The 14378-nt window shown below is 37.8% G+C and overlaps 1 protein-coding gene across 2 annotated transcripts in view; it reads right to left on the bottom strand.

Annotated features, from left to right (window-relative positions):
* Positions 1-101: 101 nt before the first annotated feature.
* The window catches only part of efr3ba (EFR3 homolog Ba (S. cerevisiae)), a 40587-nt gene continuing 26310 nt past the window's right edge, over positions 102-14378 (bottom strand). The window contains exons 12-22 of one of the 2 annotated variants that reach the window (XM_037541937.1): positions 8399-8450; positions 8055-8227; positions 7503-7740; positions 6896-7024; positions 6115-6182; positions 5339-5466; positions 5107-5198; positions 4650-4698; positions 4382-4485; positions 4201-4250; positions 102-2604 (exon numbers count right to left, since the gene is read on the bottom strand). In XM_037541937.1, the coding sequence (XP_037397834.1) occupies positions 2505-2604; positions 4201-4250; positions 4382-4485; positions 4650-4698; positions 5107-5198; positions 5339-5466; positions 6115-6182; positions 6896-7024; positions 7503-7740; positions 8055-8227; positions 8399-8450 (1183 nt within the window). In that variant the 3' untranslated portion in view covers positions 102-2504. Of the gene's footprint in view, positions 2605-4200; positions 4251-4381; positions 4489-4649; positions 4699-5106; positions 5199-5338; positions 5467-6114; positions 6183-6895; positions 7025-7502; positions 7741-8054; positions 8228-8398; positions 8451-14378 lie in introns of both variants that reach the window. The other variant, XM_017708811.2, reaches the window with a different exon arrangement.

A 14378-nucleotide genomic window follows, 5' to 3' on the forward strand; every position in this document is an offset into this window, starting at 1 on the left:
TTCAATATAATTCCAAAATATTTTACAATGTTGACAATGTTTTTAACCACATGCCCGTTGCCAGTAAAATGCCAAACACACAAGCCAAACCACTCATTTAATAAAATTAACATTTTAATTATTCATACATAGTCTTTACAACATGTATTTACATCAATATATTATACTCTTTAAGGAGACAAGTGTTCTCAAGAATTGTTTGGGACAGGTAATGCCTTTACCAGACAAGAAGACATAGAACACAGCGAAATTACCCTTCACAGTGATTAAAATGCACCTCCAAATGTCCTGACAAATTAAGACAAAGACAAACAAGACTTTGGGCATGCAGCGATTGAAAAAGGCAAAAAAAGTGAACAAATACGTAGTTATACTGATATTTGTCTCGTACATGCAAAACCACTTTTGTCACCTCACATGTAAACAATTAGCAATATTTTGATTAACTTCACATTATACCCACCATGGACAAAATAGTCTGTGGGGCGATGTTCTGAATATTTTACTTTTCTAAAAACAATATTTTTAAAAATTTAAATAAATCTGCCACTTCAACAGAAAAACAAATAATACGAAAAGACATTTATGAATCATATGCCTCCAACATTTTGGCCAAACAGTTTACACTGACACTGACAGGAACAGACTGACTGCCCCTTGGAAATTGACTGAACAACCAAAAATACAGTATACATATGTTTCACTATAGGAAAGCAAACTGTCATTTGGGTTAATAAGTGAGAGACATTAAAATAACATAACACATCCACATGTGAAGATGGACAGTCACTGAACACAGAGTACATATTGCAGCATACATACACACAATGCTCAAATTCTGTATTGTGATCCAGGAAAATAATCTACTATGTTGTACACAGTATGTGTACTGACACAAATAAAATCAATATCAAGGTAAATACTGTACTACAAGTGTAAGAGCACTAAGTAAAATTACTTTGACTACTTGAATTTTGTTAAACTAAATGCAGTGCTAAATTACTTGGTGAACAGGGATGAAGGAATAGTAATAGCCAGTTTCTGAGCTTATTTTTCACACTGCTTTCCAACTTAGCAAAAAATACAACAGTCATTGATTACAGAAATAATAGATTTTACACACATCCCCTTCTGTAGTTTTCGTCAGTATAGTAAAACTACCAGGTACAGTTGATACCATAATTCATGTTTTCAGTTATCATTCTTTGATCACTGTGGTTGATCAGAAACCACCAAACCACCAGAGTAACCAAACAACACATCGGTCTTTAGTCTTATTGCTTCTTAATACAAATTTTATTGCAGTGTGTAGAAAACATCAACGTTTTAAATATGCAAGAAAACATATGTGCCTGTCTACTCTCGGTAATGTGCCTTTTCATACAGTTCAAATAAAACAGACCCTTATTGACACATTGACTGAAACACATGCCACAGTACCTGTGGAAAAGACAAATTAAAATGCACACATCTAACATATTACCACACAATAATTGAATCTCTTTTAAGGCAGTCTCTTGTACAAATACCAACCAACAGCTTCCTCATTTGGTGTTCATGGCAAAAAGTTACTGCAGGCATACACACTAGAACTGCACTACTGTACCGCCACACCGTGTCTCTACCTGTGAGCAAACTATGAGCTGCCTGAGTCATTCCACATGATCATGGACACATTAACATAAATTTGACCATTTCAAAATTGTAAGAAATAATTACAATTACATTTGTCAAAAAAATATCTATTTTGAGTGATGGGGTAGACATGTTGCTTGATGCACCCTGTCAAACGTAAAAGGCTTAAATGATTTCCCTTAATGTGCTAGTCCATTATTTTCAAGGCTAAACATAGAGTGGACAGCAAAACTCATCAACACAACTAAATTAGCATATTTCGTGTGAATGTGAAAAAGTTCAATTTGGTTATGATGTGTGATTGTAATAAATGTTAAATATTTGAGACGGAACGTCAGTGGCTGTATATACAGACATCTAAAAATGCCTAAAACTATATATTTATACACAAATTTACACACAAATGGGACCTTTTTATGGAATGACTCAGCTAGTCACTGCTCTCATTGAATTAGCAAAAGTAAGTGGTATTCTATTACATCAAGTAAATTAAACAGCATAATGGAAATATCATCCACAAATAATCATCATCCTGGCCTATACTAGCTAGCCACTGAAGTGTCTGTTTCTCCTCTATCACAGTCAAGTGTACTGTCAATTGCTCTCGATACTTATGAAAAAATTTTCAATGCAAGTCATGTCCATTGATTAGTGCATTTCTGTTTTCAGTGCAACCGATCACAGGCACATTGTCACATGGCTCGGGATTCATCTTTCTTACCAAAAGCCACAGGATACCGGACAAAGATAACCACATTTGAACAAAAGTAAGCAAAATATATAATTCGGAATAAGAGTTTAGAAGACATCTTCGCCTGGGAAGGGAACACATGACAAAGATGATGAGTAGTGGCATGGGAAGATGCAGCTCAGTACACACAGAGGTCAGGGAACTTCATCTCGTAGACTGGTACAGAGCGACTCTGTCCGTGCCCATTCCCGACAGAACCGGATGGACTAGGGGGAGGCCTATTTGTTTGAGCGTGCAGAGAGAGAGAGAGAGAGAGAGAGAGAGAGAGAAAGAGAGAGAGAGAGAAGGGAGGGAGGGAGGGAAAAGGAGGGAGAGGGGTCAATCACGTGAAAAAGACAATACAAGCTGTGTTCTTGAACTTTAATCACATTTTGTCTATTATGATATAGGACATGATGAAAAGGGAGCACACAGATTAAACAAGGTCATGACAGCTTTTCTAGTTGCATATGCAAGGAAAGATCTGCAGATAGTTAATCTGAAACCAGATTCAAGGTGGTGTGTAGGATGAAACTGAAATCAATGTTCTCTGTAAAACTTTACAGCTTTAAAGTTAAAGCTAACATGATGGTGAGTCTTATGAGATACATTGTGAGCTGATTAAAAGGGTGGAGGCAGTTTAAGTAAGGAATACTTTTTTAATCCCACCTCCACATTTAACATCCGTGAAGTGAAACACCACATACACACTAGTGAATACACACACACTAGGGGCAGTGCCTAAGACACCTAACCCCCAATTGCTTCCCAGCGCCATGGATAGGGCTGCCCACCGCTCTGGGCAAGTACCTATCCACAGCGCTGGGAAGCAATTGGGGGTTAGGTGTCTTGTTCAAGGACACCTCAGTCATGGACTGTGGACAGTTGGCACTGGGGATTGAACCGGCAACCTTCCGGTCACCGGGCCAGTTACCTAACCTCCAGCCCACGACTGATATGCTGAAGGTTGGACTGAGGGTCTTTACACCATCATTATGTCAACTTTATCCTGTGTGCCATTCCTTTTAAACAAATTTAAGTGTGTCATACAGAAAAATGTATCGTTGCTGTCAGAACAAAAATTTATACCTCCAAAATGGTAACTTTACAGGAGAAGGAAAAAACATACACTTTCAATGTACGTTAAAGGAACCAGACACTTTTACAGTCATTTTTGGCCATTTATTTTGCTCCATCCTTCATGGAATAACAATATAAAAGTCAACATACATTTTCAAATTATGTCAAAAACTGAAAATCAACAAAAATGGAGATACAAGGTTTTGTTTCAACAACAGCGATAATAATGACTTCCCCAGACATATTATGTTTTGTTGACATTTTACATAAAAAATGGTGACATCCTCTGTAGGGAACTTAAACTGTAATTTTTCTGCACATTTTAATGCACAATTTCTAAGTATTTGCTGATTTTAATATATTGGAAAATTGATATCATAAAAAATAAATGTGAAAAACCTTTTACACAGGGCACATTTTATGCTTTATTTTTCCCAATATGTTACAATCAGCAAATAAATAGTAACTGTATTTGCATGTGAGTTATATCTATAATAAAACAGGTCTGCATTTAATGTACTTGCATTAGTAATGTAGTGAATGTATAAATAATTTCTACATTAATAAAATATATTACATATTTTAGTATTGTTATTTCCAAAAGAATGTAAACTAAAGGACAAAATAGTTTTAATGTAATATATTTCGTTTTTGCTCTCAAATGATGCAAAATTTGAATCAAGTCATTTAAATTTATAAGTTTTTTGTGTATAGAGCACTGTGACTTGCTATTGCACATCTGTTACATTACATACCTGATTGTTATTTCGAAGATTTGGTTGAGTTTACTCTGTAGTAGTGAAGCCTAAAAAAAGATACCAGCATCAGTTATTCAAAATAATTGCTTAAAATAAAGCAAAAACACACTTATAAAATAACTGAACAAAAAAAAAATACACACACATATATATATATTAGTTTAGCATGTGCACTAACCCTGGCCCCACAGTGAGCCGCAATCTCCTCAAATGGAGCTGTCTGGAATCTTTCCACTACCTGCCTCCTGCGCTCCCTCTCCTGCTCCTCCAAACTCACACTGTCTGCTGTGCACACACACACACACACACACACACACACACACACACACACACACACACACACACATACATACAGTGCACAAAATAAACATAGGATGTACACAGTTCTCGAACATCTCACATGTGTGGCCCGTTATTCTGTGTTATTATATGTATTATTTTCTTACCAATGGCTTGTTTGAGGGTTTCAAATGTGATCTGCTCTGCTGGAGATTTCTGTAAAGACAAAATCCAACATTAAACTAGACCATAATTAGACCTCAATCATTCTTTTATCTGTTAAAACTAGGGTTATCAAGTTGTAACCCTAGCAGCCCTAATTTTAACAGATAAGAGTCAGGACATTTATTTTTTACATTAAAATAACCTCATGGCCTTTTTTTGTAAAAAGTACTTTGAAAGAGTAGATGGAAAGTAAAGTCTCCTAGAAATGTAATTGAGTAAAAGTACAACTATTCAAGTTGAATAATACTTGAGTAAAGTACAAATCTTCCAAAATAATACTCGTGTAGTAACAAAGTACGATTACTTAAGCATTTTCCACCCCTGACCGCACACACACGCACACACACACACACACAGAAACTGACAGGCCTGTGGCTCATCTGAGAGACTCTCTCTCACCTGTTCTTTCTCTGGACTGAGTCTGGATTCTACCTCCAGCTGCAGAGAGATGGTGTCCCCAATACTTTTTCTCTTTGACAGTCTGTCTTCATCTGAATCACAAGCAACAGGGAACACTAGATGAATAGTATCTTAGAAAATGATCCTCTAGAATTTTAGTCTGATTATCTGGTTAAATTAAAAATTAAAAATGAAAAATTAAAATGAAACTTTAATCCTGCGCAGGACACACCTGTGAGTTGTGGGATATATGGAGTGGCCAGTCTTTCAGAGTTATAGCCGCTTCCCCCCAGCGTCTCCGCTATCTTAGCCTGTGAGAACAGCACCTCTCCTTCCACCTTTTCCAACTTCTCTGGAATCCTGAAAGACCAGAGCTAAAATCATCTCACCTCCAAGCACATACAAAAACACTGTTATGGCTGGGAAAATTTACATTTCACAGGATAAATGTACATTTAAGTTTTAGAAGTCACAGCAATAAAAAGTATGATATAATTTAATATTTATAATTTTTCACTCCAAATTCATGTAAACAAGTAATGAAATTCTGTTTAATGTGTGTGTTTGTAAGTAGAAAAGATATTTAGGATATTTTATAATGATCAAAATCATCAAATCTTTACATTTTTGTCAGGCTTTTCTCACTTTTTATGAGCATTATAGCTATTTTAAGGGATTAGCAGAGGTGTTTGTATTTGGCAGGAATATTTACTCTAAGAGCCCAAAGATCACCTGTCAGATCTTTAAGTGACAGATAACCTAGCACAGATTAATGCTGTACAGCAGAGAACGTTACTCCAAAGTGTAAGGACTTTAGAGGTGACTAAGGATATTGACCTATACAAATTTCTTTCACGCTGCAGCTTGTTAGCCTTTTGGGGTGTATGTAGTAAATAACAAAAAAAAAGCTCAAAGATCAGGCTTCAACAGTATTAGCAAATGTGCCTGAGGCACAAAGTGAAAGTGCATTGAAAAAAAAGTGTTAAAGAGCAGTTTTTGACTCTTTACTTTGGAGTCTCAACAAAGACATCCTCTGGCAACAGGAAAGGAAGCTCTTTCTGTCTTGCTTCAATCACCTGTGGAGAAAAAGAAAAGATATGAGACATTCTCTTAGCTGTCTCAGAAAATATTATTCTGTCCCTTTAACTCCTTAAATGGCGAGGAACGTTCACTCCTCATTCATCAGGTCCTTTCATCAACTGGCTGAATAACTCGGTCAGTTTACACTGCTTTCCATATGCATAATGAGCCTGGGAATTTAAGGGGTTAATATTTCATTGTACTCCAAATATATATCTTAAAATGATAAGTTAACTGATTTCGCAGCTTTTTGAGATCTCAAAAAGCAGTAAACATGTTGACTATAAGCAGATTACTCCATCTGCAGGTTAGGACAGTTATAAATTCCCCTATCATATGGTGTCTTTGGGGATGGGGTGGGGACGAGTGCTTTCCATTCTAAGACTTCTGCTCATGGACCGCTGTGGCTTTCACCAAGATCTGAACTCATGATCTCATGTCTCATGATGATCAGGCAATTAGACAGTAAGTTGGTAGTACATATAGTGGTATATGTAGTTGTACATATAGTTCTGTGTTTACCCTGTTCTAATTTCTTATACTAAACATCAGAATCAGATTAAATTAGGGTTATTAAATTAGAAAACAGACTCTTCTGTGTTGTGGCTCTCCAGGACTGAAGTCTGACATCCAACCCTCAGACACTGCAGCACTAACCATGCTTTATCTCCTACACATCTCTGACTATGCTCACTCAGCTCAAACTCACCTCATGGACGTGTTGACAGAAGGTGGGCACGGTGGTCAGCTGACTGATGAGGTTCAAATATGCAGCTGAAAGGGCGTGAATAGCACAACGATTATAGACTGGCAGAGACTCTTCAGTCAAGGCCAGGTCCTGAGAAGAGAATGAAGCAGTTAAAATACAGTGTGAATTCATTAAAAATCACTAATGGACCTTCTGGTTTGGAGATTTAATAAGGTGGTTTAATGATTTAATCAGCATTTCTTTTCTGGGTTTCTTTATGCACATGCGCTCATACTTATCTAAATACATGAGCTTTATACTTATGAAGAAGCACAATGAATAAAGAGTAAATGAATATTAGTACTTCATGAGACATTATAAGAAGCCAGTGACAAACCACTGGAGATTTAAAGCATTCTTAGAATGTTTCTGACTTTATGAAAAATAGCTTTAAAGAGGACATTCGTATAATGAACAGCAGCAAAAAAACTTTAAAAAAAAAAAACAGATTTCTCTAACAAATTGTATGTGGACAATGGGACCTTTAATGGATAATGTTAAGCACTCATGCAATAACCTGTCTTGGAATATTAGGAGATTTTATAAAGAAACAAAAATCCAAAAGCACCTGCAGTGCTAGAGCCAGTCGAATCAGGTCCACCACCACCTCCTCATTGGCCAGCTCTACACAGATCAGCCCCAGCAGTGCGTAGAGAGACTGGAAGTGCCCCTGGCTGCTGTTCTCCTCTTTAGAGGCCAGGAAGACATGGCGGTAAAGCCTCTGAGAGTGCTTTTTCATGAACAGATTGTCCTGCCGTGAGCACTTGTCCATTTTCAGCTTCAACACGGAAATGTCAGTTAGCACCCTGTAAACGATCAGAAAGGAATGAATGAATAATGCATAATGTTACAAATTATTTAAACGTATTATATTAGGAGCTATAGAACAAAATTAATATAATATAAATAGAAATAGAAAATAGAAAAATAGATCATTTAATAGTAAAAATGGATTCATAAAATTGCTTTCACATCATTGTAACAAATTCATCCTTTAAAACATTAACCTAAACTTCAATTCCTTGATGCAAAAATGCAAGCATTTTTTGGAACTTGGTCTATTTCAAAAGAAAAAATTGCTCCTAGACTCCTGCAAGGAATCACGAATAAACGCGTTCACCTAAGAGAGGAGAACTTCAGTTGGTTGTCATGGCGATCGATGAGGCTGATGAGGATATCAAGCACGAGTAGACGGATCTCAGCATCCTCCATCAGCGTAAAAGACAGCAGAGGATCCAGGAATGAGCTTGGCAGAGCTGTCAGCATGTTTGTAGTCTGGAAACCTGCTGTCACCTGAGAACAAGAAGAAAAAAAAGAGAGAGAGAGAGAGAGAGAGAGAGAGAGAGAGAGAGAGAGAGAGAGAGATTAGATCCCCTTATTATGTCGATCAAAAATAACTGTAGTTATTGTAGTTAGAATATCTGCATGCCACAAATTATAATCTAGTGATGGCAATCATCATACCTGCAGCAGAGATTTCAGCAGCATAATTTGGATCATCCTGCTTCCTTCAAACCTAAAGTGAAAAACGAAATGAAAAATCAAGGCATATCCTTTGTGTTATATAGAAATGTGTCCCAGAAAAAGCAAAAAGGAGGGAAAATAGAAATGCCACAGCTTCTAAACAGGATCATTTAAATGGCACTTCAATTTTAAAAAGATACAAATAAAGACTAAATTTAACCATGTACTATACACATATGTTGGTGCTTGAAAGTTATGAAAGAAACATTTTACCTAAAAGTTTATCAGACTTTTACATAACTCCTAATAGTAGATAAATAGAACCAAATGAAGCAAAGGAGACAAAAATATTAGATATTTCCAGTTTTATCCCATAACTCTTTACAAAACAGCTTCATTGTTATGTTGGCGAGTTTCCTCCCATGAACTGCTGCTGTCCTTCCACAACATTTCTATAGGATTACAGTCAGGACTTTGACTTGGCCATTCCAAAACATTACCTTTATTCCTCTTTAGCCATTCTTTGGTAGAATGGCTTGTGTGTTTAGGGTTGTTGTCTAGCTGTGTTCACAACCTGAAATTTTCCTTTACTGAAATTTGCTGGTATAATTCAGAGTTCATTGTTCCATCAATAATGGTAAGCCATCCTGGCCCAGATGCAGCAAAAGCCAATGCCGAAGTGCAGGACTAATCAACAGTTTCCAGAAACGTCTATTTGAAACAGAAACTATCAATCTACACTGTACATATATACAGCGCCCTCCACAATTATTGGCACCCCTCGTTAAGATGTGTTAAAATCCCTAAAATAAATTCAATGTTTATTTCTGAAGCATAATCTCACACTGAAATAATTGTAGAAAAATCATTGTAGAAAAATGTAACCTTTAACTCAAGTGAATAAAAAAAAATCTCTGACTAATAAATCATTATTTTTCATAAAATCACCTGTTCCAAAATTATTGGCACCCCTAACAATTCCTAGAAAATAAATGTAATTGAAGCATTTCTGTCGTTTCTACTGTAATTTATAAAGTTGATCAGAGTATCTAGGAACCTTTAATTAGTAATTCATCACTTCCTGTTTCCCTGGGGTATAAATATGATGTGACACAGGCCTTTTTCTCTTATCCACTTTTCAACATGGGAAAGACAAGAGAACACACCATTCAAGTAAGGCAGATGTGTGTCGACCTTCATAAGTCAGGCAATGGCTACAAGAAAATAGCCACTCGCCTACACCTGCCCACATCTACAGTCAGAGGAATCATCAAGAAATTTAAAACAACTGGAACAGTGGCAAACAGGCCTGGATGAAGACGCAAGTTTGTCTTGCCACCACACACAGTGAGGAGGACGGAAAGAGAAGTAAAAAGTTCTCCAAAGCTCACTGTTACAGAATCGCATCAAAGAGTAGCATCTTGGGGTCACAACGTCTCCATAACAACCATGAGGCACTATCTACATGCCAACAAGCTGTTTGGGAGGCTGTACGGAAAAAGCCTTTTCTCACTTACCAGCATAAACGTAACCATCTGGAGTTCACTAAGCGGTACTGGGACTTCAGCTGGGACCGTGTGCTTTGGTCCAAGACCAAGATGAGACCAAGATAGAGCTTTTTGGCAACAAACACACTAAGTGGGTCTGGCGTAACACAAAAGATGAGTATGTGGAAAAGCACCTCATGCCCACTGTGAAGTATGGGGTAGGATCAGTGATGCTGTGGGCCTGTTTCCCTTCCAAAGGCCCCAGGAACATTCTTAGGGTGCATGGCATCATGAACTCTTTGAAATAGCAGGACATTTTAAATCAAAATCTGGTGGCCTCTGCCCGAAAGCTGAAGATGGGTCCTCACTGGGTCTTTCAGCAAGATAATGACCCTAAACATGTGGCCAAATCTACACAAAAATGGTTCACCAGACTCAAAATCAAGCTCCTCCCATGGCTATCTCAGTCTCCAGACCTCAACCCAATTGAAAACCTGTGGGGTGAGCTGAAGAGGAGAGTGCATAGGAGAGGACCCAGGAATCTGGGTGATTTAGACAGATTGTGCAAAGAGGAATGGTTGAAGATCCCTCTCTCTGTATTCTCCTATCTTGTGGAATGTTATAGGAGAAGATTAATTGCTGTCTTGTTGTACAAAGTATTAACATCAGGGGTGCCAATAATTGTGGCACAGATGATTTCATGCAAAAGAATAAATGCACTTGAATTAAAGGTTGGATTTTTCTCTTATTTTGTATTGTCCTATATTATTAAAAAAAATTATTAGAAGTCTAAGAACACATCTTAATGAGGGGTGCCAATAATTGTGAAGAGCACTATATATATATATATATATATATATATATATATATATATATATATATATATATATATATATACACAAATACACACATATTTTATGAACTACTTCAAACTATATCTGTAAATGGTATGCATGGTTACTTTAAAAATAGTAGTTGTGCCATGTGCAAAAGTTTGGACAAATTGCCAGCTAATGGCAGGTATACTGTTCTACTTTGCACAAAAATAATCAAATAATCTACATGGAAAAGCCATCAAAGGGATGATCACAAAAGTCAACATGAAAAAATGCTGTAGTCTGAAGTAACAAAGGATCTCTTTGCCCACAATCACCAAAGGCATGTCTGGAGAAAAAAAGAAGCAGCATTTGATTAAAAGAACACCTTGCCAACTGTTAAGCATAGGGGTGGATCTAACGTTTTGGAACTTTGTGGTAATCAGCTGTACAAGAGGCATTGCATAGGTTGATAGAAGCATGGACTCCAATAAATATTAGCAAATTCTGATAGCAAATGTAACCCAGCCAGTCACAGACTCTGTAACTGGGAAAGTTATTCAAAACATATCTCAAAATCCACTCTGACCTACTTCAAAATCTGTCCTGACCTACTTTGGAATGAACTGTCAAAGTCCCTTGACTTAAGTATTATTGAAAATCTGTGGGTAGATTTTGAACATGCTGTGCATGCATGATAGCTCAAGAATACTGCAGAGCTAAAAGCATTCTGCAGAAGGAGTAGCAAAAAATTCCTAAAGTTCCTAAAAAAATAGAAAGACTCCTACCTGGCTACAAAAAGTGTTTGCAAGTGGTGATCAGCCAAGGCGACTGTTATTAAATACTGACCTAGAGTGTCCAAACTTTTGTTTTGCATAACATAAAGTAACTGTGCATTAACATTTGAATTACATTATTTTTAAATAGACTGCTTCAGAGGTTGTATTTCTCTTCATAGCCGTAAGCTGTTTTTCTTTTCATACAAATTTGAAAATGCTAATTATATGCTGTGTTTACAATTGCATTTCCCATGTGAGATTACATTATTTAAGACAGTTCAAATTCAAATGCAAAATGTGCATCTGAGTTTGGATTTGTTTGCATAATGGTAGGAAAAGCAACAAGGTGTTTTTGACATTTCATTTTCATTGTCTTAATTGTATGACTCTGAATAATAACTTTGACAAGGTTTCTTGTTAGTCAAACACTGTGGATGGGGCACCAAAGTTAACTTCTGTCTCTTAATCAGTTTTTCTTGATTAAGCACAAGCACCAAAGTTAGTGACATTTGTGACTGGCAATTGCAAACAGGAAATTATTTTTAATTCTGGCAGAGCTGGTATGGGATAATGAGGAAATGTAATTGCAGATGGGTGATTGATATTCTGTTTTTTTAATATGTCCAAGTCACATCATAAATCATACCTGAAAATGAAAAAAGCACTTTGTCAAAAGCACTTTGCTGGTCAATATTTACTTTTTTCAGCCATCATACACAGAAATGCATATGCACATTTTGCATTTTAAATAATGCACGATTACATGGGAAATGCAACTATACACAATCTAACTAGCATTTTCAAATTTGCATTTTCATTTCAAGTCTGGAACATACATCTATTTTTCCACAATTACTGGCATCCCTGGTAAAGATGAGTAAAAAGGGTTACAGGAAAATCATCTGTTGGTAAATTAGCTTAATCTCACACTGAAAAATTAGAAAATTTGACCTTATTAAAGTAAATTTATTCAGAGAAACAATCAAGAAACAATTCTTTTTAACAAAACCATATGTGCCACAATTATTTGCACCCCTGCATTTAGTACTTTGTACAACCTCGCTTTGCCAATAAAATAGCACTTAGTCTTCTGCTATAACATCTTAAAAAGTGTAAAAATACAGAGAGGATCTTTACCTCTAGGGTCCCAAGTATTTTCTTATGTACTCTCCTCCTTTGCTCATGTCACAGGTTTTCCATGGAGTTTAGATCAGGGGACTGATATAACTGTGGTAGAAACTTGATTTTGTGTTCAGTAAACCATTTTCGTGTTGATCTGGACATGTGCTTTGGATCATTATCCTGCTGAAATATCCAATGATGACCCATTTTTAGTTTGTGTGGCAGAGGCAGACAGATTTACATTTAAAATGTCCAGGTATTTCATAAAGTCCATGATGCCTTGTACGTTAAATGAGGATTCCAGGAGGAAAAGCAGACACACAACATCACAGGCACCCTACCAGTGGGCATCAGGTTCTTTTCAGTGCAGTCATGCTTCTTTTTACACCAAACCTACCTTGTTTGTTGCCAAAAAGCTCAATTTTTGTTTCAACTGACCAAAGAATGTGGTTCCAGTCAAAGTCCTGGGAGTGTTTATCAAACTCTAGCAAATCTTTGTGGTTAGATGATTTACAAATGACAAATGATTTGTTGACATGGAGGTGGCGTCTGAAGGTAGTTTTCGAGACTTGGTGACTCCAAGAAACTATTCTTTTGTAATTCTCTAACAGCGCTATATATATATATATATATATATATATATATATATACACTGCTCAAAAAAATAAAGGGAACACTTAAACAACACAATATAACTCCAAGTAAATCAAACTCCTGTGAAATCAAACTGTCCACTTAGGAAGCAACACTGATTGACAATCAATTTAACACGCTGTTGTGCAAATGGAATAGACAACAGGTGGAAATTATTGCCAATTAGCAAGACACACTCAATAAAGGAGTGGTTTTGCAGGTGGGGACCACAGACCACTTCTCAGTACCTTTCTGCTTTCTGGCTGATGTTTTGATCACTTTTGAATGTTGGTGGTGCTTTCAGAGACGGACTCTACAACCCACACAAGTGCCTCAGGTAGTGCAGCTCATCCAGGATGGCACATCAATGCGAGCTGTGGCAAGAAGGTTTGCTGTGTCTGTCAGCGTAGTGTCCAGAGCCTGGAGGCGCTACCAGGAGACAGGCCAGTACACCAGGAGGCCATAGGAGGGCAACAACCCAGCAGCAGGACCGCTACCTTCGCCTTTGTGCAAGGAGGAACAGGAGGAGCACTGCCAGAGCCCTGCAAAATGACCTCCAGCAGGCCACAAATGTGCATGTGTCTGCACAAACGGTTAGAAACCGACTCCATGAGGATGGTATGAGGGCCCGACGTCCACAGATGGGGGTTGTGCTCACAGCCCAACACCGTGCAGGACGCTTGGCATTTGCCAGAGAACACCAGGATTGGCAAATTCGCCACTGAAAGCAGGTTCACACTGAGCACATGTGACAGACGTGACAGAGTCTGGAGACGCCGTGGAGAGCGATCTGCTGCCTGCAACATCCTTCAGCATCACCGGTTTGGCAGTTGGTCAGTAATGGGGTGGCATTTCTTTGGAGGGCCGCACAGCCCTCCATGTTCTCGCCAGAGGTAGCCTGACTGCCATTAGGTACCGAGATGAAATCCTCAGACCCCTTGCGGTTCCTCCTAATGCAGGACAATGCTAGACCTCATGTGGCTGGAGTGTGTCAGCAGTTCCTGCAAGATGAAGGCACTATGCTATGGACTGGCCCGCCCATTCCCCAGACCTGAATCCGATTGAGCACATCTGGGACATCATGTCTCACTCCATCCACCAACACCACGTTGCACCACAGACTGTCCAGGAGTTGGCGGATGCT

This window comes from Pygocentrus nattereri, chromosome 10 (genome assembly GCF_015220715.1).
Source record: "Pygocentrus nattereri isolate fPygNat1 chromosome 10, fPygNat1.pri, whole genome shotgun sequence".
In the NCBI taxonomy this organism is placed as follows: domain Eukaryota; kingdom Metazoa; phylum Chordata; class Actinopteri; order Characiformes; family Serrasalmidae; genus Pygocentrus; species Pygocentrus nattereri.